Source organism: Corvus kubaryi, unplaced genomic scaffold (assembly GCF_017639235.1).
Source record: "Corvus kubaryi isolate FWS band 111438036 unplaced genomic scaffold, C.kubaryi_AGA036_p1.0 37397, whole genome shotgun sequence".
Classification (NCBI taxonomy): domain Eukaryota; kingdom Metazoa; phylum Chordata; class Aves; order Passeriformes; family Corvidae; genus Corvus; species Corvus kubaryi.
In genome coordinates, this window is record NW_024581136.1 from 10,380,091 (window position 1) to 10,405,891 (window position 25,801).

General features: G+C 45.7%; 1 protein-coding gene across 5 annotated transcripts in view; it reads right to left on the reverse strand.

Annotated features, from left to right (window-relative positions):
- Positions 1 to 13,693: 13,693 nt before the first annotated feature.
- Positions 13,694 to 25,801, reverse strand: part of LOC121670984 (interleukin 1 receptor accessory protein) — a 50,313-nt gene continuing 38,205 nt past the window's right edge. For 4 of the 5 annotated variants that reach the window (XM_042042051.1, XM_042042049.1, XM_042042052.1 and 1 more), the window contains exons 10-11: positions 25,071 to 25,214; positions 13,694 to 14,974 (exon numbers count right to left, since the gene is read on the reverse strand). In XM_042042051.1, the coding sequence (XP_041897985.1) occupies positions 14,250 to 14,974; positions 25,071 to 25,214 (869 nt within the window). In that variant the 3' untranslated portion in view covers positions 13,694 to 14,249. Of the gene's footprint in view, positions 14,975 to 17,744; positions 22,415 to 25,070; positions 25,215 to 25,801 lie in introns of those variants that run through there. The other variant, XM_042042053.1, reaches the window with a different exon arrangement.

A 25,801-nucleotide genomic window follows, 5' to 3' on the forward strand; every position in this document is an offset into this window, starting at 1 on the left:
TTTTTACCCCAGAAGAGAAAAAAAATATGTGAGAGCATGGCACAGCTACTTTAACTCACAATGGCCTTGCTGAGGATGAAAAGGTGGCTGCAGCTTGCTGCTCCTGGTATCAAAATGGGGGGACACGGTGTGAAGCAGTCAGGCAGCATGTTCAAGAGAGACCAAAGGAGGGGTTTTTTACACACAATGCAAAGCAAACTTCAGGACTTCAGTGCAAGAGCTCTGTAAATACCTAAGGGCTACTGGGATGCAAAAAGTAATCAGAAATTAAAGAAGAAAACTGAATGTTATCTATAAAGGTCTGAGCTCTGCATCCTGAATTATCTAAGGCACAGTTGGCTGGAGGACATTCTAGGGAAAACAGTAGCAAGATGCCTGAGCGGATGGATGCTGCACCACAAGGACCTTGACCTTGAAAGATGCTTTCATATAAGCAAAACATTATCATAGATGCCAATATTATGCCCAAAACCAGAAACACATGAGAATTGCATTCTCTGGGCAGACTTGAGTATGTCCCAAACCAGGTAAGTCAGCTCTGTCCCTGCAGACAGAACCACACCAGAGCCTCAGGAGACAAAGGCAAGAGCCAGGGAGCCTCCCTTGTGGGTTGCAAGTTTGCCTTCTGGAGACCTGCTTTGCCCTCTAGTGACTATTAAGGATAAACCAGGAAACTTTGTACCATCTATTCCCTTCAATAAAATTCATGTCTGGCTACATCTGCTGTCTGGGAGAAAAGTAGTGGGGTTGTTCTGATTTTGTTTGGCCCAGCTGAGGATATCTCTCTCCCGAGGCAGCCTGTCCCTGCTGTCCATGCAGGATGGAGCAAGGGAAGGAGATGCTATTCTGAAAAGTTGAGAACAGACACCCTAAATCGGGAAATGAATGTCCGAGGGATTGGTAAAGGAAAATCCCCCAGGGCTGATGCTATTTCTAGTCTGCACATGCCTGGGAACTGAAAAGAGACTATTTGGGGGGAAAAGGAATGGATGAATAATGGAAGCAAAAATAGTTGCTCCAAATTCTTTTCCAAAGCCTTGTTGCCTACAAACTCTTTGCAAACAATCAACTATTCATCAGAACATGAGCTCATATTTTGTGATCTATGGGGCCATAGACTTTGCGAGATATGGTCTGTGTGACTATTAACAGAGCTCTTTTCTGGAAAAGTAACAACACTGATCTTTGTTTGAAGATTAGCAAGGGAAGAGGGGCATTAGAATAGATATCTAGATTTTTGCAATAGATGTGCTCTATGGAAAGCAAACTCTTGGAAAACACTATAGAGAAAACTTTTCCTTTAAACTTAAGAATAAATTCCTATATTTTCAATTTGGAAATGCTAGTCTATCTTTGCTAAATTAGAGAGACTTTTGCTATAACCCAAGATAATCTAAGAATGCAAATGGAGTTAAATTCCTTAGTATCACATAAATTAAAATAAATCAAACTTCCATTCGGAAATTCTCATTCAGCCAGTTTTTGTGACCACAGATAGGGTTATTATCAGGTGATTGAAAAATGCTTTTCCTATGTATTTATATATAAACTATTTTATAGAAATTCAAATTCAGTATAGATGCTTTGATATTAGTGTTTTCTCAAATACTCAGATGAGAGACATTTTGTGTTCTAATGCTCACTCAACAAAAAAAGCCTGAGGACCATAAATGAATTTTAACAGAAAACTTAAGCCCAGAAATAGCCTCGAGCTTTTATGCAAAGGTTGATTAACAGGAATATTTCAGGCAGGCTGGAAGCCATTCTCTCACACCACTGACTAGAGTGAGGAGAAAACCCAACACACAATATAAGAATAAAAAAGAATAAAAAAAAGGACAAAGTCCATCCCAAGTATTTTGTGAATGAAAGAGGAGAGGCTGTGTTAGATGACTTGCTCAGTCACTGATTTCTAGACAGATTTCATTTAACCACTACAATACCTACAGTTGTGCCTAAGAACTCCATCCTAAATAGGATTTTTTGCAAAGCTGTGTCATCAGCTGAGATACTGTTGGTGGAGGGAAAATGTTAGGCTTGGATTGTTAAATCACCTGGACATATCGCAGGATTTGGAAGAAACTGGGAAAGACTCACACAAAGTCTGTAATCATGTTTAAAATCACTGTCTGTCTGTCAGCTCCACATCCATACTGGATACCCAGAGCTTCACATTAGCATCTGTGTTTTTTTAAGGATGCTCCTTTTCTGTGTTTTTCTACACCAAAATCACATTCACAAATGGTTTTCTGTTGGGCTTTTCTAGGCTACAGCTGCCCCAACTCTGCTGACACATGTTTATGCTGGGCTCTGCCATGGATTCAGTGGCTTGATTCATGCCAGTAGATGTTTAAGAGTAACCTTACCTGATTTTTAACTTTATTACCCCAAGAATAACCATTATTTGCAGTGCCTGCATCCCGAAAGATGGGCTGTTGTATGAATTCTGTGTTCCTGTCTGAGAGCTCCTTCCCCAGCAGCCACCAGATGGCCTGCAGAGAGGCGAGCATCCTACTCTTAGTTTGAAACCACGTTTAAAACCAGTACACCCAAAAGGTATCTGTGAGATATGGGCTGCTCTCATGTGGGCAAACTGTTTACCTGCATTCACGGTCATCTACAGCACGTGCAGATGTTCATCCATGCTTGGCTTTACCATCCCAGAGGAATAAACACTAATGGAGACAGTCCTTCCAAAATCAGATCAGCTGGAAAACGCTGATAGGCTAAAACAATGATTTTGAGGCTTTTAAAAACTGGGGTTTGACCCTTTAGAGACATAGGTGTGGCTACTCCATAACCAAGAGTTCAAGATCTTGCTTCTGATAATAACCAAATGCTTCAGAGGAAGGAAAACCACAGCAGCGCGTGTGATCGACTCTGGCACAGAGTTTGTTATTGCATGTTAGTTAGCTGCTGATCTTAGTAGCTCATAACCGATTTAGACCTGGAACACTAGAATGGAATTACTCAATTTTCATGGATCATAGTTCTTTGCTCTTCTTGACAATTCTAAGAGATAGAAAAAGTGTAAGGAAAAAGAATGTGTAGTTCTTTTCAGAGCTGATAAAGTCTTGCAGTCCTGTGAAGATTTTCCCAAGACTAGACAGGTGTTATCAGCATGTACATCCCACCTCATTCTCTGACTCTGAAAGTTTCTTTGAGTCCCTTTTTTTTTTATGAGAGTCCTGAGGAAACACTTTGACCTGGTCATCCAAAAGGAAGGAGTTGGAGGTGCAAGGGAAAAAGGAATTGGCTGTGACAAAAGATGCTACTGACTTACTGCTTTGTGGGGCAAAGGAGCAAACATGTGAAAAAAGCTTGTTTAAACTGAAGGACTCAAAATTAATCCTGTCCTATTTTTCGCAAAGAAGTGAATTCCAGCACGGCAAATTGTATAATAGAATAGGTTACTCTGAAGGAGCACAGTGAAAGAATGATTTCAAGAAATATCCAGACTTTAAAAAACTCCATGTATTCAAGCTGGCAAGGGCTGCTGAAATTCCCCCTGGAGTGCTTATAGAAAGAATTAGCTTAATTAAACCTCTGAACCATTAGTGATTGCATTTGAGGAGGCAAAGACAGCAGCAGAGGTCTCAAAGGAATGGAAAAGGACAAGCAAAATACTTACCTTAAAAAGAGGGCAAAAAGAGAGGCTCTGGGGATTAGCCTTTCCAAGATCCAGGACATGTGAGTGGTTAAGGAGCATCCCATCATTAGTACTGAATGGATAATGAAACCATAAGGACCTGGCAGCAGGAGTTTGATGAAAACATGCATGTCAAATCAACCTGAATCCCTTGAGAGGGTTAGTGACCTGATGGAGGACAGGGAACCAATGTGTGTGATCCTAATTTGAGGTGCTGGCTTTCAATTATTTTTCCCCTTATAAGTTAACTGAGGAATTGGGCTATAATCACTTCTAACTCATGGCACTGGTACTGAGCAGCTGGACAGGGAAGTGCTGATATTCCTGTCATTCCTCTGGTACATTTGCATCCCACCAGTTTCGTTATATCAAGAGCATCTTCTGCTTTCTTACCTGCACAAGCTCATGTCTCATGTCCCCACCATAACAGATGAGGCTGGGAGTTTTAGTACAGACCTTTAAAGATCAGCACCCATGAGGCCATTGCAGATCATAAATGTAGTCCAAAAAAATCTATATGAAGGTGGAGATAGTCCAGGACAAAAGGCTAGATCTCCCTTGCACTGAATTTTGAGTAGTACTTTTTTTTAAATTAAGGGGTTTACAAACTCCCCATACCTTTACTACAGTTTTAACCAAAAGGTACCTCAGCTAAATACTTGCTGTAGCAGTAGAGTGCATTTGTGAACTAGATCCAGTTTCTGTGCCCAGCCTTGTGGGTGCATGCCCAGTGTCAGCCAAGGGGTAAATCTCCTTACCCTTCTATAGGCTATTGAGATGTTTTTTACAGCAAGCAGAGAGAGAAAATAATTCTAATCTTGAACCAAATTCCAGCTAAAGAGACCTGCTTTGCCTACCTCCAGCTTTTTGAGGAAAAACTGCCATTCCTTGGAATGGTGCAGCATTTTCTGATCCCCTCTACCAGAGTCCCCTTCAAATTGGGAGGCATGAGAAAGCAGCTTGGCAGAGCCTGCTTGACAAGACTTGACATCTAAATTGAACATCCAGGCCTCAGGTTCCTGATTTGATTGAAAAGCCACTGGAATTGCTTCTTGGTGACTTGTGGGCTGCAAAACTGGCTGTGTGCTCCTCCAGATAAGGGCTCCTTTGTGCCGCGTTGTGTAACGGCTGCTACGGGGTTGATGTGGGCCAGGCCATAAATAACTTCTGCATAAATATTTTTAGCAAATACTTTCTGCTCTCTTGAAATACACTGGACAGCTTGAAGTGTGTGTATCTGTGTGTGAAGGAGGTGGGGGGAGCTAGCAGAGCTCCCATCGGGAGCACAGAGCAAATATCACAGCGCTCCTGATGCACACGATAATGCGGCCGGAGCTGACGCCTCCACCCAGGAGTGTCCAGAGCAAGCAAGATGTCTCCAGAGAGCTGCCTTATCAGACTGGCAAGGTGTGCTGTGCTGTGGCAGAAATATCAATGAACCCAGAGCCCACAAGAGTAAACAAGTACTCTGAGCAGGACGATCCCCAGGCGAGCCCTGAGCCGCCAGCCTAAGTGAGGGGCCTCCTCCCAGGCATCCCCTGGCCCTTGTGATGTGCTTAATGCAGAGGGAACTGCTGGTTGTATTCCCAGTGGGCATAACCTGCCTTTTGTTCTGCACCTGAAGGGCCCTGTCTGACCCTATCTGTAGAAAACACCACTAATCTCTATAGATGAGTGCAAACATAGCAAGGGTTAACAGGGAAGCACAGCTGCTAGAAGACTCCAACTACAAGGGGAAAAAAACCACTCTCATACATGAATTCATACATTTGTAGCCCAAACATCCCTGAAAAACCAGAACAGGACAAGGTAACCTATTCACATTTCCCCCACACCCCAGAGGCACTTCAGGGAAGTGGGATGCACTGGAAATGTGTCAAACAGCCCCTACTGGCTGATGGCACAGTGAGGAAGGTGCCCACTGGTATGGATTCCATGTATTTAGAATTACTGATTTGCTGACTACTTCTGTGCAGAGCAAGTCATGAACACAGTGCCAGGCAAGATTCTGTGTATGTCTCTTCAAAACCAAACAGGTCAGGAGAGAAGAAGTAGTAAAAAGCTGGGAGGAGGGGATCCAGAGAGGAAAAAAACAGTGTGGATTGATCCAGACTGGGACTGTCCAGCACAGCCTGTGTGTTCCAACTGCTAGTGATGGGGAGCTTCATAAATAGGGTTAACTTCACAAAAACGTGGAGAGGGAGCAAGAACACTGAAGGCTGTTAAACTTACTAGTTAAAATATACACTTGGCATGCAAGAGGACATGAGGATACGTGAGTGAGAAATCTTGTCTAGTCTGCTCTGCAGCTCCTGGGAATCTGGATCCCCAAAACTCAAAGGAGCTTGTTCCGAAATTGGCAGGGAAGCACCAGCACATTTTCCTACAATTTTTCCACAGAGACAACACAGAAGTCATATTTCAACTGAACAAACTGAGCTTAATAGATGCAAAAATTTCTCTCTCTGCTATGAAGTCTGCATGTAACCAGGGGCAATTACCTAGGCTAAGGTATCTGGAAGCACTCAGATATCCACCTTTCAGAACATTTTCTCAAGGGAGATAACAGATATCTACCTTTCAGAACATTTTCTCAAGGGAGATAATAAGTCATACTTTACCACAGGGATCCATAGGAGAAGTGATTCTCTGGTGACCTCCTGATAATATATCTCAACCCAGCCCCACTTCTCAGACGTTTCTGTGAGGGTTTGCTTGCTTATCTGTATTCATCAGACACAACTGATGTGATTAATAAATGCTAACTGATTATTTAATGGGGTGACCAGAAGGGAATTGCTTGAGGCGGTAAAGGAGTTGTTGCAGGTGGGACTTGTTGCAAAGATTTTCCCTGCCACCGATGTTACTTATTTGGTGCTTTCTGCCTTACAAAAATGAAGGAAAATGATAATGTAAGTAATCTAATATTAATCTAGTCTGCTCTGCTTTTGCAGACAGGAATGAGAGGTAGCAAGAGCTTTAAACTTTCCCTAGTTATAACAGGAGGGAGGTTGCAGCACCTGGTATTTTGAAAGAAAGGCCAAATGCCGACCTGAGAAGAAAGCAACAGAAATCGAATAATGAAGTAGTAAGTGCAATTCAGTGAAAAAGATGACAATGGGGAATGCTGCTAAGGTGTCAGCCAGGCAGCCAGGAATTCTCAATAATAGCCCTAGAGCTTGCTTTCAGGCAATTCTCTCCTTATTCCAGTGTTTCTGTAAAAGCATTGGCTAAACGGAGAATAACACGGGTTGCCTTTAGTCTGCGAAATGAGTGGTGACAGTTTCACTTTGTAGTAGTATAATGGAGAGCTGGTATTTGCCTGCCAAGTACTGTGTTTCAAAAAAAAAAAAAGAGAAAAAAAAAGAAAGAAAGAAGAAAATAACCCTATCATAAATAAAAGTATGAAAGTACAACTGAAAGTGCCAGGATGAATACATTTTTTTAACTGGAATGATGTGATCTACTTTCTCTGCCATATTTTTCCTTGTTCCGTATCTTTTCATAAGATCACCTACTAGAGACTAAATATAAGCCAGTCACCCAGCTGAAGCAGCCGGTGAGAGGAGGTGACACCCTGCAGGCTGCTCCGATCTGGCTGCTCCAGTGTTTTGCTGGCAACTGGCAGACAGATGGCTGCACACAGGCTTGGACAAGGCTTGCTGATGAAGCCGGTGCTCCAAAGCATCTGTTGTGTTGACCTCTGCACTGGAAGCAGGGCCAAACTTAACAAACTTACTGCACCTTGAGGAAGTTTGCTGTCAGACAGCTGGAATCGCACAAAATAAGAGCAGAGCTCCTTTAGAGAAGGGGTCCCCTGTGCAGCACCTGGCACACACTTCCTTACCCATGGAGGATGGAGAGGAAGAATATGCTGGAGACTGAATTATCTGGATACTGATGGAGCAAAGAGGTGTAAGGGAAGGAGATAAGCTGCTGTACTTTGGAGAGGAGTAAGTGAGAGAAAGCAAGCAAGCAGGTTGGGATGGAGTACAGCCAGATGGTGAATCCCAGCCACCTGCGAAGCCTGTCTCCATCTAATAGTCAGGCTGGTGTGCAGAGCAGCTGGAAATATTTGGATGCTGCTTGTGTGCATGGCAATGGTTATCAGGAAGCTTCAGATTAAGACAGGCAAGACAGAGGGGTAGCTAAATTAGAAAAGAAGATGGGAAGCTAAATCATCTTGATCTTGTTTACAAAGTGGTGACCTTGGGTCCCCCCTTGGCATAAAATTCATGTAAGAGAAATTGCAAGCAGTTGAGTTGGACTGAGCAAAGCATTAAGTTTGGAGCGAGCTCTGGGCATCTTCTCAATCATGTCTGTGTGTAGAAGCTTGGCAGGAGTGAGAGGCAGCGTGTGGGAGAGGTCTGGCTCACTGATAATAACAAAAAGAAACAGAAGTGCAAGATGTCCCCAGGGAAAGGAGTAACTTAGCCCAGTTACTTAGGTCTTCTTGTCTAACCCCCAAAAAAGCAATAATAAATACTTAAAATTAGTGACATGAACAGATCCTGCTGACACTGTGGGCATTTATTGAACTGTAGCCTTGAAGTCATCAAGGGAAAAAGGACATGAAGCCAAGCTGGCAGAAAAGTAGGACTCAGCATTAACAGAGAAGCCCAGTAAGGGGTCTGATTCTTATTTGAGGGGCTGGGCAGTAGCTATGTGTTGACATAGCCCAGATGGCCTCACTTTTCTTCATTCAGGTCCAGCTTGGTGCCAAATGGGCCAAAACTGTTGCTTGGGTCAGATAGGGCTCTGACAGTATTGTGCTGCTGGAGTGGATGAAACCAGCCCAAGCAGATGTGGATATTAGGGGGAAATGCCAGATATTTGTTAGCTGGTTTGGGGTGGGTTTTTTTCATGTATGGAGTTCTGAAAGGGACAGTGAGTGAGTTTGAAATGCTGTCTGATGTTAAATGCAGGTAAATGAACATGTGCCAGGGAGGCTGATACTGAATGGGAGCCAGCAGCTGCTCTCTCCTGCATCCCCAAATGGAGCAGATGCTTTCGAGGCAGAGATGTGAAACAAAATGATAGATGTTACTCTTGCTTGCCTCCAGAAAGGAGCATGCAATTAAAATGTAAGCATGAATGAAGCAGAATTTTCTTTCACTGGCAACAGTGTGCACGGAAAGAGTGAGAGCAAAGCAGAAGGCATGGATTGCTGTCTGCAGAGACATCCCCATTTGTGTTGGCAGTGTGCAGAGGAGAGAGCTAGTATGGTATTATCCACAGCCAAGTTCTTGGACCTGATACACAAACATGAGTACGACCTGAGGAGCTGATACAATCTGATATGCAAACATGTTGATTTTTTTCCAGCAAGCCGTAAGAATACAGTTCGAGGCTTTTCAATTGCTAGAGGGCTGGTTAGGGAGCTCATGGCATCACTGACCTAAATCTTTAATAAATCTTAGCAGATTGAGAAACTGCAAATACTGAAAACTGAGAGTGCTGGGCCAATATGCAGAAAAGGGCAATTTTGATAACCAATGCAGATCTGATGTGTTTATAATGAAAGCTGCTTTCCAAAGGAAAATGCTGTTTTCATTTAAGTTGAAATGTTTTAAAAGGCACTAGTCTTAACAAAGCATGCTGTAAGCAAAACAGAAGTGAAATACCAGACTGATTTTGACACTCTCGGTATAGCACATTTTGAGCTTTGTTTAAAAACTTTCCAAAACATGTTTATGTTAAATAAAATGTAATTTTAAATGGGAATCACACATTTTCCATTTTCTTGGAAAATTTTGATGTCGTCTTGTGCTGATTTTGTTCTGCTTGAGGACAGGAGAGGAGAAAAAAAAAAACTAAAGAAATTGGATTTGCTGTGAATGGAAAACTCAAGTTCTTTGTGAATCTGTATAGATCACTGCAGACTCATTCCCAGAGTGGTCAATATGGAGCTGCCCACATGTGGAAATTCAAGGTGTCACTGTAATCAGTAGTAGCCAGTGAAAACGGCTCAATGGGAGCAGATATTCCCAAATGACCTTTTCCCATTAATAGTACTCCCAGCTTGGCAGGTAACTGTGGGTACATAGATGTGGTAATGTTTTGTAAGCATCACCCTGCACACATTAATAGCAGGGTTTTGGCTCTTCATCCATTGACCTAAAGATCTCAGAAGGTAAGAACTCGTTATTGAACAAGTTTCTGATGGGAGTCAGTGTCTCGGTGTCTTCATGGCTGATCTGGAGATAAATAAAACATCATTTGCTAATAACCACGGCAGATGGAACAAGGATTGCCTGTCATCGCTATTTCTCGCTTCACCAAGCACGCAACGTGATCTGCCTTGCCTGATGAACTGGCCCCAAGCAGGCAAAGTAACAAAAAAATTCATCCAAAATCATGCCAGTGGAATGCCAGGAGACACCTCAGCCCTAGCACCTCCTTGGGAAAGGTGTTGGAGGCAACAAGCAATCCAGTCCAATTTCCCACTGAGATGCAGTGGGAGGAAGAAAAGGGTCAGTGGGAAGCAGTGAGTAACTGCAGGTCAGGGACTTCACTTCCTTGTGCAGCCAGGGCAACAAAAAGGAGAGACAATCTGCCACCTGTGGTCTGAAAATTATTAATAGCAAAGAAAAGGAAGAAAACCTGCTGGAAAACAATCCTTTCATGGACAGTGGATTTTCAGATGATTTGGCAATAGCGTGCAAATACTCCCACAGACAGAAAAATACCTGAAAAGTCTCTTTGTTGCAGCAGAGGAGTAGAACCATCTGGAAGCAAAACCCAGGTTACACAACCATCAGGCACAATATTAAGGCTGAGACTGATTATTCACTTGAACAAATACTGACGAGTTGGAAAACTCTGATGTTTTCAAGCCAAATGACTTTGTGGCACATACATTTTAGTGAAGCACAAATCATTAGCCTGATTACAGGCATACCAGTGTAAATGTTGTGTCCCCTGATGTCTGGCCATTACTGTGTCTGGTGCTATGTCCTCTGTAAACCATTCTGCAGCATTTCTGTGTCATTAACAACTTTGCAAAAGGAGCCTGCACGGTGCATTTATGATGTCACTTTAGAGCCACAGCCTTTTCCCAGCATGACCAGTGATGGTATCCAGTGTGAACACCCATGTGAACAACAGTCAAACCCCAGCACTTCTTTCACGTGGATTTGGACAGGCAGCTGCAGGATCATTCCTGTTCCTCCCTGCTCAGTCCATAATGTTTTAACTTGTGCATTTCCAGAACAGCACCACATTTTTCTGGATGCCAGGTGAGGCCAAATGCCTGGGTGGTGAGCAGGGAGCACCTGTGCACCCTCATATGGTCTGCCCTCCCCTGCTTGACATGGCTCTGGGTTATACTCCTAGGCTGGGTGTGTCCCACAGGGCAAACACTGTCTTACAGGTGGTGCTGCCCTTCACAGATATTGCTGGTGAATCAATCATGGAAGAAAAAATATAAATGTGGAGCAAGGATTAAAGGTTTGAAGCATTTTTTTTCCTATTTCTGGCATCTGTTGGTTCCTTCACAATCTTGTCATTGTTTGGGAAAATGTCTGCTATAAATACACTTAGATCAGATGCTCTGAGATCAGCATCTAGTGTAAGACATGAGAATAAAATTCTGTTTTATGTTAGAAAGAAAGTTTCTTTTAGTTCTTGCAGGTTAGTGATTCATCCAACATTTCAGATGTGAGGAGCAGCCCACTATTGACATGTCCAGTGGCACTTGCTAGGGAGACACCTCCTAGCTACCAGACCTTTGCAGTCACTAAAGTGAAGACAGGTTGATGCTGAGATGGATTGAGTGACTTGTCTGTGTCCCCTAACTGTTTAGTTACCCATGCTCAGCGTCTTCCTGACAGCACCAGCCTTCCACAGTTTAAAAACCTCTAGGTAGCAGTGCAAATATCGTAGAAATGGCTCTGCACATCATGACCTGGTAGCTTTCTACCACTGCATGCCATAGGTAGGATAGTCAACATTGTACAAATGTTTTTACACTAGGATATAGTAGAAATTCTACATATATACTAACTCTGCTCCTGCTGAACTGTTCTTTTGAAAGAACTATGTGGGATGAAGGACTACAGTCCATCTGCATCAGTCAGTGTCAGATGGGACATGAACAGATTTTAACAGATTTTCAGAGAGCAGAATTCAACCCTGCAAAGAGTTTGCTCTGGTCCTAAAGTAGGACATCAAGCTGGGACTTAGGGTATTTCTAACGACTTCCTTAGCATGAGAGACAAACACAGCAGAATTGGTTCTGGGGTTTGTTCCCCATGTCCTTGCTCAGACACCCCTCCAATGAGATGTGCCTTCGGCCTCTGGGACCTTGGCCTTGAGGGACAGGGTCTCTGCACACACTGGAACCCACCATGTCTCGGTATTTGTGGTGAAAGCAAACAAGACCCTGGCTCCATTTGATAGGTCAGAAAAGGAGTGGTAAAATTGCACTGGCTCTGTTGAAGCATAAGGAAAAACAATGGTCATTACTAGTTTGCATTTGTTCTTTCATGAAGAGATGACAGTTTGCCCCAAAAGGCTGCATTTGGCCATTCTGTGCATCTGTGAGGAGCTCCAGCTGTTGTTTCCTCTATCTTTGCACTGTTGTAGTCAACCGAGACAATATCACACTCAAATAAGGGCAAAGTCTGTAAATAAGAGCTGTTTAAATGCCAACAAATAACAAGTATGTTGACTCTGGAGGCTGATTGATTACAAATTATTTATGTTTTGTAGCTGCACTTTTCAGCATTACCAGACTCACTGACAGTACCATCCCACATCTAATTGTAAGCAACTGGAATCATTTAACCATTTAATGGTATTTTGATTGTGTCTCACAAAGCATCCTGCAATGTATCAGCTTGCCTTCCAAATATCTCATTCCTGCTTCTCCTCTGATCACTGGGAATAGCCACATATGGACAAAGCTTTTCTGAGCAAGTTACAATGTGTCTGATGGAAATTAGAGAGAAATCCACACCTGGAAACTTCTCGAGAGTCTGAATTTTTAACTCCTATGAGCTGGTAGGGGTTTATCGCCCTTGTTTTATTTAGATTGACTCAGCACCAGGTTTTTTGGTTTCTATTTCTCAGTCTGTTGCAGCGGGCTGTTAGGATTCAGCTCACAGAGACTTGTAACAGGAGAGCTGTCAGCTGTGCTTGATCTCAGAAGGAAAGGATCAAAAAAGTCAGGGCAATACTGAGGAAGAGGGTCTGCTGAGGGAAGGAAAGTGATACGTGAATTATAACGGGACTTCAGCACTATTAAAATGGGTGAGATATGGCCCCCTCCTTCCTCACAGCTCCAGCAAGTTCACCTGAGGCCATCAGATAAGGGTCCTGGGGGCTACCAGACCCTGTACCCCAAGGGCTCAAATCATACTTTCAAGGCAGAAGAAAAATAATTACCTGTCAACCTGATAGGCAATTACGAGACTGAGCAGAGTGGTGAAGGAGACCTTTTTTGGTCTCAGGGAAAGAAAACAAATGCAGTGTATTACCAGGTCTGTCATGCCAGAGCATCAGCTGAAGGTGAGCAGCTGACTCCCAGGATTAGCACCCTTCCTCGGTGGGGAGAGAAATCCTTACACAATGTGGAATGAGACAAATGAAGTTTTCATTGCAGGAGAAGAGTAGGAAACACTGCTGACAGCCAGCTCGATGGACTGATGAAACAGCAGCCCCAGGGAGACTGTTCAAAGGCTCTTTTGGTTATTTAATGAAGTGTGGTTGAGTTTTGACCCCTCGGCTTCAGCGCCGGAGGTTTTCTGTGAGCCTTTGAGGTCTTGCTCCTATCCCTGAGCTCATTGACTACTCAGAGAATTTTTTTTATCACATTTCCCTAGATTTTTAATGGTTTTCTTTCCTGCTGCGTGGAAGGCCACTCAACTGACAGAACAAATTCATCATAACGGTGAAGCCAGGATGGGGACCAAGCCCAGGAGCACACTGCAAGCTCTGGAAACAGGAGGGGACCCCAGCCAGCTTGGGCAAACCGTATCCCTCGGCACTGCCTGGTGAACAGTGCTCCAGCATTTACCAGTTCCTATGGAACTTTTTACAACAGCAGGTTAAAGAAATCAATTTTATTTAGAGAGGAAGGGCTTGTCTTAAAACTGTTGAGCAAGTTCTTTTAGACCACAGTGGATAACTGCAGTGGCAGGGGCTCCCGTTACCCTCATTAGCAAAGCTTTAGCCTTTGCAAAATGCAGGATTGCTCCCCTTTCTCCAGAGGTTACTGCCAGCAGGATGGCTTCTCCCCACTCCCTCCCTCCCGGGCCCCAGCTGGGGACCTGCCCTCCCACATCCGACGCCAGCAGCAGCCCTGCCACAAACACAGCCATGGTGTGGGAAAAGCAACGCCAGAGAAACATGTTTTCAGCTCCACTTTGCAATTTAAATTCAGGAGAAGCACCCGGGCAGGAAGCCCCCAGCTGCTGCTCTGTGCATGGCTGCAGGTCCCTGGCCCAGGTCACCAGCAGTGATACTGCTGCAGTCCTCCATGGAGGCATGGGACTGACACTTCATGGCACCGTGCCTATGGCATGGTAAAAACATCCTGTCTGAGGCTGCAGCGAGTTTCTTCCACTGGCCCAGCACCAGCAGCGCTTCAGCCTATGGGTTAGAGCACGTAGAAGTCATTGTTGTTTGACAGGTCACTGTAATGGCAGAGGGCAAGAGCGGGGGCCTGTGCCGGTGGGGGCTCGGCTCGACCCCTGCCCTGAAGCCCCTGTGCCGGGGGCCTGCCCGAGCCCGGGTTGCAGAGATGACTGTCCCACCTGGGCTCAGCCACGGCCTGGTGCTTGTGCTTGAGTCTGCTGCTGCCATTGCAGTAGGTCCCACAACACCGGCACGTCAGGAAGCGCTTGGCTCGGTGTTTGGCCTTTGACTCGGAGGCCGAGGCCGTCCCGCCGTGAGTGAGAGTCACAGGTGTGGCACCCCGTGGGTCGGGCTGCCCTTTCAAGCGGCTCCTTCTCCTCTGGACGGGGTCCAGGCTGATGTCCGACTGGGAGGAGCAGCTCTCATTCCAGCCAGTGCTGGCGCTCAGGCTGCGCAGAGGCAGCGCAAGCCGCAATGCCTTCCAGAACTGGGAGCCGGAGCGCTTGGACTTCTCCCCCTTCCAGGTGACGAAGGAGACAGATTCCTTCAGCTGGAGGATGCTGGGGTGGGTGCACTGCAGCGGCCTGTACTCCACCACGATGAGCTTGGTGGCTATGGCATTCTGGCACATGATGCCCAGCTTGAACTCCAGGAGGCTGATGCTCTTCTCCGTCAAGTAATCGGGACTCAGGACCACGATCATCCTGCGGCTCCTCTGGATGAAGTCAAACACGGCTTCAGTGGTATCTAAGAGGACAAGGGCAGAGGAATTGGGGTGCACAAGGAGAAGGGAGCGGGGAGAGAAAAGCTAAGGAAGCTGCTTGGTGGCATACCTGCACAGATCCCTCTTCCCACAGAGGGAAACGTGGCACAAGCCCTGTAACTTTTGACTTGCCCACACTCCTGTTGGCAGCATTTTTGCTGTGCAGTGGGTTTTTGAGATGGCTGAGGCAGTAAATGAGAAGCCAGGATATGCCATGACTGTACTCTGACTTCTGCCCTGCACAGCATCAGTCCTGCCCAGGGAAGTGGAGGCGTTTGATAAAGGGTGGCTCTTATTTGGGAACCACCTGCACACAGCTTGAGCAGCCCTTTGCATCAGGGGATCAAAGCAATCATCTCATCCTGCCACAGATCGAACTGCAGGGGCTGACCCACCTCCCCCTGTCATGCTCTCTCATCTTTTAAGTAGAAACCTCCAAATTTAGAAAGCAAAAATGTCAGCCTTAAACCCCTCCACCAGCTGCCCATGGCATCATGGGGGTTGGAAATACTGTCCTTCAAAGCATTTCTTGGGATTAATTGCAAGTTGTAAAGCTCAGCAAGAAGCTTAGCTGGAATGGTGCCAGGCAAGAGCAGCATCTCTTTTATTACAAATTTTGAAAAGCAGCAAACCTGAAGGATGTCCTTGGACTTCTACCTGTGGTTCAGGATGCAGAAAGCATATTGAAGGTGTTGTGGCTAAAGGGTGAGCAGTGGAAAGAATGGGAATTATAGGGCTGTGGCAGAGAGCAAATTAACAAAAGCTGAGTAATAAAACCGTAAAAACTTTTAAAAACACATACACTTACTAAGTGCTGGTGCCTGAGATGAGAGGGGACCCAAGGACAAGCTGGTGTTCAAGCAGGACAAGGATCATTAGAGTAAGAGCTCTTGCACATTCAGAGTGAAAAATCTACCTCTAGGAATGTCTTTCAAAGAGCTCTTCTGCTTCCCTTCCATTTCACACTGCTAAAGCCTTCATTCCTCAGGCTGAAGACTCTCCTCTCTCCCTGACAGTGGAAAACTGGTCTTTTATATGAATAAAAATACTGCTCCTTCCCTGCAATGGCAATGCCTCTTATTCTGCCAAGCACTTGGCTGTCTCTTATCTCACAGCAGAAGGTGCACTGGATGCACCTTATTTTAATATTGTACAGAGCAATATTTTTCAAAGAAGTATGACCAGCTGTAAAACTCATTGTCACTAGATTATTTGGAGACCAAGATAGGAAAAATGATCATACAGTAATATCCTAATGGAGAAAGTACAGCACTGTTAACAAAATACTGGAATTAAAATCAAATTATTTTGAGAGTTTTTTTTCTTGTATATGAAGTTGGGGGGGATTTTTACCCCAACACACACAGGAAAACACTGGTTCATTGAAACCAAAAGTAGATGACAGTCAGTTCTGTCAGGATTGTCACTTACCACCATCACATGTTTTTATCACCCTATTTCAAAGGCATAAAAAATTGGCAGCAATCTCCAGTTTACTAAGTCTAGACCTCATTCAAACTTCTCTACAACTGATTGAAATCTATTTTGAAAACAGCCAGGCTTCAACAGTTTGTGAAAGAAAAAGTTCTTTTGCTGGTTTGAAAGGTCTTTCTTTTTGAAACTGGAATCACAGAACCACAGCAAAATGTAAGCAGGAGCTGCCCCTGGGAGGTCATCTATTCTACCTGCCTGCTCAAAAAGCCCAGGTTCAATTAACATGAATGACTCTGATGTTACTGAAATGAAATGTTTTGATTGAGGTGACAGTGCTGGTTTTCTTTTATCAATTTTGAATTTAAAATACTTTTTGAGACTTTTTTGAGACTTTTTTTTTTGGTGGGGAAAACGCTCAAATTTCCAAAGATATATTTGATTTCTGAGAATGGGATGCATTTAGACTTGGCTGACCAGGATACCTAGGGATGTTCAGTTTGCAATGTTTACCCAGCTCATGAGCAGACACTTCACAGTGTGCAGGTAGGATCTTCCCTCCCAGTGAAACAGCACTGGATGGGACAGGCAGCAGTAACACTGCAGGGACCTGGGGGTTCAACACTCTTGGTTATCTGCTTTATACTAAAAAACTTTCCATCTTTACTAAATGCTTGCAGAAGACACTACGTATTTCTACTGGTTTGCTTGTGTCTCCCCAATGCACCCCAAAGGTGTAACAGAGATTGTAAGGATTATGGTCACAGATCCCATAACCACAGACCTCAAATCCATAGACTGTCACAGGTACTCATTTTGCTAGTGGTCTGGAAGTGCTGGGCTCTCAACTTACCTGCTGGCAGGCAAACATGGGAAATGGGCAAGAAAGTGACTTGGATGAGAAAATATGAAGCCAACTGAACCTAGAAGGTGATGGGCAAAGTAGCCTGAGTGAGTTTGATTACTGTGGTTTGGGCAGATTTCTAAGATTCTGATTTGATCTTTAAAGCAAAGAGATTATGCTTCCTTCCCATCTTTCTGTCTTGTGATTGCCAAGTGAGCATGCTTCAGATCAGAGACTTTCTCTGTGTGTGTGTCCACTGCTGTGAGACATCTGAATGCTGTGTGTCACTGTGTTTCTGCTTGGATGGCTCTGGTGCTCAGGTGCCTCTGCAGGCACTGCATGAAGCAGCCAGGAAAATGTCCCATTCCAAGGAGGAGCCCCAAATGGTCTTGACGCCTGGACTACACACAATCATCTTTCTTTAACAGCATTTCGCAGATGTAATGGGAAGATGGTACTTATGAGAAATGCACAAGGACTGAAATGCAAAAATGAAAATGTTTTATTGAAAAGCAAAATAAAATAATACTGACACTTCACAGACCAAATCACACAAAGGCAAAAACATACAGAAAAGGGAAAACTCTGGAACAGCTGTACGACATCAAACAGCACGAGGAAGGAAGATATTTTTTCCAATTTGTGCCACGCTGTTGCCCCATGAAATAACAATGACAAACTTGTCATAAGCTGCATATTGATAAATGTTAGGTTAGAGCACAGAAACTCAAATGAATCAACTGATTCAGACAGATGCTGTGACAGAATCCCACAATGGAAACCGCTTGTGGCATAGAATGAAACGACAGGCGTATCTGAGGTGCTTGCAGATCTGCTTTACAGTTGGGACTGGGCTTTACCCCTGGCCTGACAGATCCCAGCAAAGCCAGTGGTAAAGCTCACAGGTGAGTGGAACCTGCTCCAGGACTATTCCTTCCACACTGCTCCCTCTGACCTCTCAGGCCCGTTCCAAACCATCACACCTTTCGCCTTGTGGGTGCTCTGCTGATGTCTCTCAGTAATCCTGTTCTGGGGTTGCAATGACACCAAAGGCTACTGCAGTGTATGCCTGAGAAAGTCCAGGTCTATTAATTATTTGGAAAACTCTTTCAATAAAAGCAGAAAAAATACATGAGGTGGATTTACCTTCCTAAAATGATCAGATTTACTAAAACATCAGCAGAAATTTGTGGGGTATGCCCAGACACTGCCCTGGAGAGACGTCTGCTGAGATAAGGAGATTGCCTAAACCTCCCAGCAGAACTCCCCTGGAAAGGGAGCTACTCTTAGTTATGGCAAGAAGACAAACCCAGAATCCTCTGGGAGACCCTATGCAGATCCTTTGTAACCCATTGGCCCTTACCCCCTGATACCCACCCCTGTATCCCTATAAAGCCAGCCCCCTGCCCCTGCGAGGGCAGAGAGAGCCCGTCCCTGGCTCCCCTTCTCCGGAGTATGGACCAATAAAGCTGCTTTCATGCGGAACAGCTACAGGGGCGTCTCGTCTCTCTCTCTGGTCTGGCCTGGGGGCTGCCCTGCAGAGCTGAGCTGAAATCACGAGCTGACAACCACTGAAGAGCTGACAGCCTCTGCACGGGCCCTCCTAGCCAGCAGCTGAGAGGAGACACCAGGCCTCGGGAAGGCGATTCCTTTTGGGACCATCTCTCCGGACCGGTCACAGCTTCCTTGGTCAGAGCTACTGACCCCTCACCAGCTGTCGTAGAAGTTCTCTTGGTAACTGAGCCAAAAGTGAGACGTGATGTAGTGCGGTCTGGGATGTCAATTCAATTTATGAGTATTTTGGAGTCAATTTTTTAAAAATCATGTGGCAATCTAACACAGCTCCGCTTTGGTCTCAGGGCCTTCCCTCTGCCTGCAGGTCTGGCAGCTGATTACAGAGATGCTTAAAACACAAACAAAAAGGTGAAGCCGGGCAAAATGACACGGTTGCAATGGGTTCACAAAGCTGAGCATGGGTTCGGGTGCTACCTCTTATAAATGACGTTTTCTGGAGTGTGGGAAGCAGCTCTGTCCCTCCAAAGACAACCACAGTAGAAAAGCTCATAACAGAACTTTTAAGCACCTCTGAGCAGATGAGGAGCTCCACTGCCTTCAGTGAAGCTGACTGCAATTTTTACCTGCTTAAATCAAAGCTTACATGGGGTGGGGAGGATGAAGAGGACAGTAAGAAAGAAGCCCTATCTGTTCCATGTTTGTACAGTGTCCTGGTTCCGGCCAGGACAGGGTTAGTTTTTGCAGTGTCCAGGACACCGAAGTTACTCTACACCACCTCACATTTGCAGGGGGGGGGTGGGGGGAAGAGGGTCTCTTTTAGGGAGAAAGGGTCCCTTCTGGGCCAGCACAGCATGGCAGAGGGAGCAGCCAGGTATTGTCTATTGCTGGGGTTTTTTCCATGTGAATCATTTACTTCCTGTACCCTCTGTCATCCGTATTGTTGCTGTTACTGTTCATTTTCTTATCTCATTGCTGTTTCCAGTAAATTTTTCTTTTCTCACAGCAGGATCTTTACCTTTTGAGCCTCCAATTCTCCTCTCCTGCCCTCTGCAGTGGGAGGGAGATGGCGAAAATGAGGGGCACATGGATTCATGGGGAGCACTGAATTGTGCAGTACCATTCCTAAACACGACATACAGCACCCGACCAAGGGCAGGGGGGGCTGTAGCTCCCTGCAGCCCTGGAATAACATTATTAATCATAAAATGCTAAGGGCAAAAGGTTTCCCTGACACCAGGATTCAGTACCACACCTTTAAGGCAGAGCTTTTTACTGGGACGCCTGCAAAGCTCCCAGCTCAGCTGGGTGAATAGTGCATAGACTCCAAATTGTAGTGCTTTTATAGTGCCATTATGAATGCTTATGCTTCACCCACTGGACACCAACAGAGCAACTGCATGAGTCAAAGGTGACTCAGGAGCAACCACCATCAATAAAAATAAGCACGCACTTGGTGTGTGTAATGCTGAACTCCACAATTAAGTGGGCAGGTCCTTGCACTGGGAACTACAGGGGTATGGAGACAGCCCCCGAGCATGTAGTTTTACTTGAAAACATTGTGAACCATAGCACATGTCAATGCCAGTCAAAAGCACTTACTGTGCTTTGGTTTGTCCTACAAGGGAAAGGAAACTTCCCTCCTCAGCAGGAACTGTGTGATGGGGGTTAACTCACCACGCCCTCTCCTGCTGAAGCAAGGACAGCTACACAGCTGGTTTTTGTGTTTCCATTTTGTGTGAATGTTGCAAAAGCTGAGATACACCCTCTGTTCTCCAGTTCTGGGCTGGAAATGAGATGGGGGGAGACTTGCTTTGTAAAGCCAAAGATAGTTTAAACCTAAGCCCTGAATTAGAAATGGCAACGTTGTTCACAACCAGGCAGAGAGGACAGAGTCTTCATAAAATTATAGAACAATTTGGGTTGGGAAGAACCTTTAAAGGGCAACCGCCCCTGCAATAAGCAGGAACATACTCAACTGGATCAGGTTGCTCACAGCTTTGTCCAACCTTGCCTTGACTGTTTCCAGGGATGGAGCATCCACCACCTCTCTGAGCAACTTGTGCCAGTCTTCTACCACCCTCATTGTAAAGGAAGACATAGTCTGAATCTACCCTCTTTTAGTTTAAAACCATTACTCCTTGTCCCATTGCAAAAGGCCCTACTAAAAAGTCGGTCCCCACTTTTCTTATAAGCCTCTCTTAAGTATCGAAAGGCCACAATAAGGTCCCCCAGGAGCCTTCTCCAGGGAGAACATCCCCAGTTTTCTCAGCCTGTCCTCATAGTCTTGCCTACATGGACAGAACTAGTAGTTTTTAGTAAGTTCAAATGAGTTTGTAGGGTGTCCTGGTGAGTTGGACTTATATCCATTGTCATCCCAAAGACCTTGGAAGCACCTTGCACGACGCTTTCCCCCAGCCAGTGGCAGAGACAGTAGGCAGGTTCAGTAGTACATTGGGGTTCCTTGTAGTGCTTGTGAAGTCCCTGAGTTTACAAAGAAACATCTCTCAGACATGCTCCATGGCCTGTACTCATGAGAGATTTCCCTGGATTACAAGCAGCCCTGAAGGATCTGGAGTACTTGTGAGACTGCACAGTCCCAGAGACTGACCACTTGTTAATAGATGTGCTAGAACAGAAATGGCACCCAGTAGAGTTGTGGGGTTTTTTTAATGCTTCTCTAACAGCCGTTTCCCATTGCCAAACTACCTGGATGCATCTGCTTCAAAGGAAATGTAGGGAGCAAAGATGAGGAGCCTCAAGAGTCTACGCTCCCTGCAGTGCAGCAGAAGTCTGTGATCCCACAAGTGATTGGGACTACAGACCTGGGACAGGCAGGAAACGCTCTACACTGGAGACACCTTGCAAACTGGTCCTCAGCCTCTGCAGCAGGGACTGAGGACCAGAAAGGAGTGAAGTCACTCAGGAGAGGAAAGAAGCTCTGTCCTGGATGCTCATGAAGGTCCCATAGGAACTGGATCTAGCAGTACTGGCCATGCTATCACAAGGTACTGGATGCATTGCACCTGGATAGCAAACTTAGACCTTAAGCCCAGGGCTTGTGTGGTTGATAACAAGGACATACATTTGCAGAGAGGAGGTGTTCGCATCTTTGGTCTCCCTACTGACAGAGCAATATCAAAGCTGCAGGGAAAACATGACTATCCTCTGAAATGCTCGGGACATGGTCCTTCACGGAAAAAACCCTGAGTTCCTCCCCACCCCTGGCCTAACTTGTGGATGTTTGGGGTGTGTTTTGGTTTGTTTTCTGATTGTGTCAAACATTTTTCAGGGATATGCATCAACCCATCAAGGCTTAAACTCCGGCTAATTTTTTTCACTGGCATTTCCACCTGCAGCTGCTTCCAGAACCTGCCCTTTGGGAACTTGGATTTCTCGCCTTTCCATTTAATGACATTCAAGGCTGCCTTGGCCTGCTTCAGCTCCTTCACTTTGCTCTTCTTGATGGCTTTGTACTGCACTAGAATGACTTTGATGTTGCCCTTGGAGGCCATATTCTCTAGGCCAGCCTTGAGCTCCAGCAGGGCCTGTGTCCCCTGCAACACGTAGTTGGGGCTCAGGACAACAAGCAGACGTCGACTTTTCTGGATGAAGCTCAGGGTTTCGTCTGTGACAACTGGGAGAAAGAAACATTGAGGTGGTTAGTGATGTCCAAGAACATCTGAGCTGCTGCTGTGACACCAGGTGCCTCTGGAAAGGGACAATAAAATCCCTTGGAGGCCCTCTCTAGACTACACTGGTGCTTCCCAACCCTGCAAGTGACTCCAGGTGGGACCTCCTAGATCAGGGCTGGTTCCCACCACCCCATACAGTGACATCTTCTCCATCAGCTCCAGACTACCTGTCGATGCATTTCCTCCTTCCCATGCTAACAGAGATAACCAAGAGAGCTACACCTAAAAGTCACTGTACTACACACCAGTGACACCACCCAGTACAATGAGCATGCCTTGTGGCCAAGAGGGCTGCTAATCTCAGGCTCAGATTTAGCTTCCTTCTAGTGAGAGGGGAAAAAGAGGCTCTCTGGAGCAAAGCAGGGAAATTGCCAGCTGAACAACACATGAACTCTAGGGAAAGAGTCACCCTGAAGAGGCTTCAGGAAGCCTCAATGTCTATGCTTACATCCTCCTCTGGCAGATGTCCAAAATGACTCTGGATACTCCCTTCACTCCTCTTGCCACAGTTTCCCCACACAAAGTAAGTATCTACATCATCCCGGAGTGTCCTCATGGGATAATTTGCTTTGGTAATGCTACCATCCTAACTCCTGTCACTCATCAGTCTGTTCCTGCTGCTTTCATCTATGAAAGCAGATTAGAGCATTTTTAGAACTGACTCTGAGGACTTTTAGTGAAGTGTCCCAAAAATGACACCCTTTGAGCTGGAGACACATCACGGTAATTGTGGCTCCTCTTTAATTTTCTAACACCTGCAGGTAGACTGTCCTTGGCCACCTTCCTGCAATTAATGTGAAAATCCCTTTTAAGTGTGAATCCCAGCACTTGTACTCTCTGTTGCAGGATCGCCCACACTTCCTCTGATAAGGGAACACTCTTGACTGGTCAGAAATTACGATGGAGAGTAAAATAATGCTGACAGACAACTTCATTTAGCTGTCAAGCACATTTGATTCGTTTCTGTCAGCTAACTTGCAGGATAATCCATCTCCCACTGTTTCTTCATCAAGGACAACATAACTCTACCCATGACTCAGATGCACACTCTGGAGGCATGACACTAGCTGCCAAAAGCTATTGCCTGGCCCGCCGTGTTTTCCTGAGAAGGAGATTAGTCAAATCCTGGCTAAGAAGCACCGGGGAAGCCCCAGCAGCATCGCAGACGGCAGCGCAGTGACAAACCACTCCGGCAGCGCTCCGCAGGGCTGGCGCCGGCTTGAGGCTGGCAGGGACTGAGGGGGGCACAGAGGGGAATGTTTGGGGGTAAGGGTGAAGGACAGAGAGTCCAGGAGAGCTGTGCTGGGAGGAAAATGACACCCTCCAAAATGAACAGGGCATGACACAGCAGAGGGAACAGGAGGGAGATGGACATCTGGTGAAAATGGCTCAGAGCAAAGCTGCTCTGAGCCTGACGCTGGCATGAAGCAAATTGAGCCTGGAGGGTGCCCTGCCATGTCATTCAGGCTCTCTTCGAGAAGGAACAGCACCAGGATTGCAGCTGTCTCACTGAGACATATATATTTATTTACCCTCAAACTTCAAGGTGCTCCTAGATACCGGCAACCATCTGGGAGACAAAGATAACAGAACCCAGACTGATTCTGCTCCCTTCGTCAGGCAGCGGGCTGAGAACCCAGCTGCCCCTCCTGTTCCTACTCAAAAGGGACCTCAATGGACTTTCTCAGCACAGGTGTTGTCACCAGTGGGGTCCTGAGCCAAAGCCCATGACTTCAAAGTGGGGTGGTCTGCACTGGCAGAAATTCAGACTTTGAACTTTTAATAGGCATCAGGATCATACAGCCAACTCAGCCTGATTTTCAACTGAAAATCAAGAGTGTTGCCTAGATTTGTGCCCTTGCTGGGGAACTTGTGTGAAGGTATGTGTATCTGGAGAGTTTCACAAACTTCCATTCTTGGTGATTCCCTACCTCCCTGCAGCAGACACTATGTCCAGAACCTTGTATGATTTATCTCAAAACAGTGAAAAAGACTTGATCTTACTGAAGAGATGAGTCTCACTACCTGCAACATAGTACTTTTGAATAATAGTAGCTTAATTGTATGCCATATTAGACACAAACTCCCTAATTAATGAGGATGAATGGGATGCACATTATCTTCTCACTGATTTTGGCACCTTCCACTCCTTCCTGAGGCAGACACTCCTGGTTTTTACAAGCATTCACCACTACCCTCTGTGAGCTACCAGTCTGATCCAGTATAACACTTCTCCTGCCTCTTTTCTTCTAGCTTTGACTTTATCCCATTTTTTTAAGGCAGCTCAGAGGGCTTGCATGAAGGTCAGTTGTCCGGTCCCCCATGCTGACATTCCTGCACATCACTCCTCGAAAGAGCAACTGAAACAACCAACCACCACCATCATTTGCCCACAGCAGCCCTTTTCATGGCCTGGAGCATCCGCAACACTGTCATGGAAGCCAAAACATCAGAAGACACCAAAAAGAGTACATTAACAGTGATGGGGAAAAAAATCCAAGAAATCATCTGGATAGGCTTGTTGCAATCAATGATCAATAACTCAAAGAACAATAAAGAGAGGAGGTGCATGGAGCACAGCCCCTGTGAGATACTCACTTCCCCCAGGGAGGCTGTCTCTGTCGAAGATACACAGCTTGTACCCAAACTCGTTCTCCAGGACTCCCCGCAGTGTCAGCAGCACAAATTCCTCCTCCTCCGCATTGCGCGCGTAGGACACGTACACATCGTACTCCTTCCCGTCTGGGCAGCGGGAGCACAGGGAGACACAAACGGCAGAAGGGACACCTGTGACACTGCCCATGCCGGGCCTCTGACTTGCAAGAGAAGCAGCTAGGAAGGCTCACTTGGAGCCCAGGCACTGCAGGTTAAGGCATGTAGATTTCCACAGACCAACCCGTTCTGTCCAGGCATCTTTTGTCTTTTGACATCTTTGACTTTGCTCCCTCTAGTTGCTGTTTATCCACATGAGCAGTCCCACCAGACAGAGACTTGCACCCTGCCTACACCCTCTGAGAGCTGCCGCACCCCCGTGGCAGGTTCACATCACAAGCTGCAAGGGCTCAAACACCCTCCTCCTCCTCCAGAGGAGGAAATCTCACCTCAGAGTCCCTAGCAATGAACTCCCAGTAACACAGGGAAGCTGTGGAAGAACTGAGGACAGAACGGTGATTTCCACATCCACCCTTTTGGATGCCTTCCCACATTTTAAAGCAGATCACTCTGGATCAGATCATGAATCCTTAGATAGAGTCACCAGGGAAACCCGGGACATACTGAAACCTGATGACTTATGCTGACAATCTAGCTTGGGTGACACAGCTAGATCA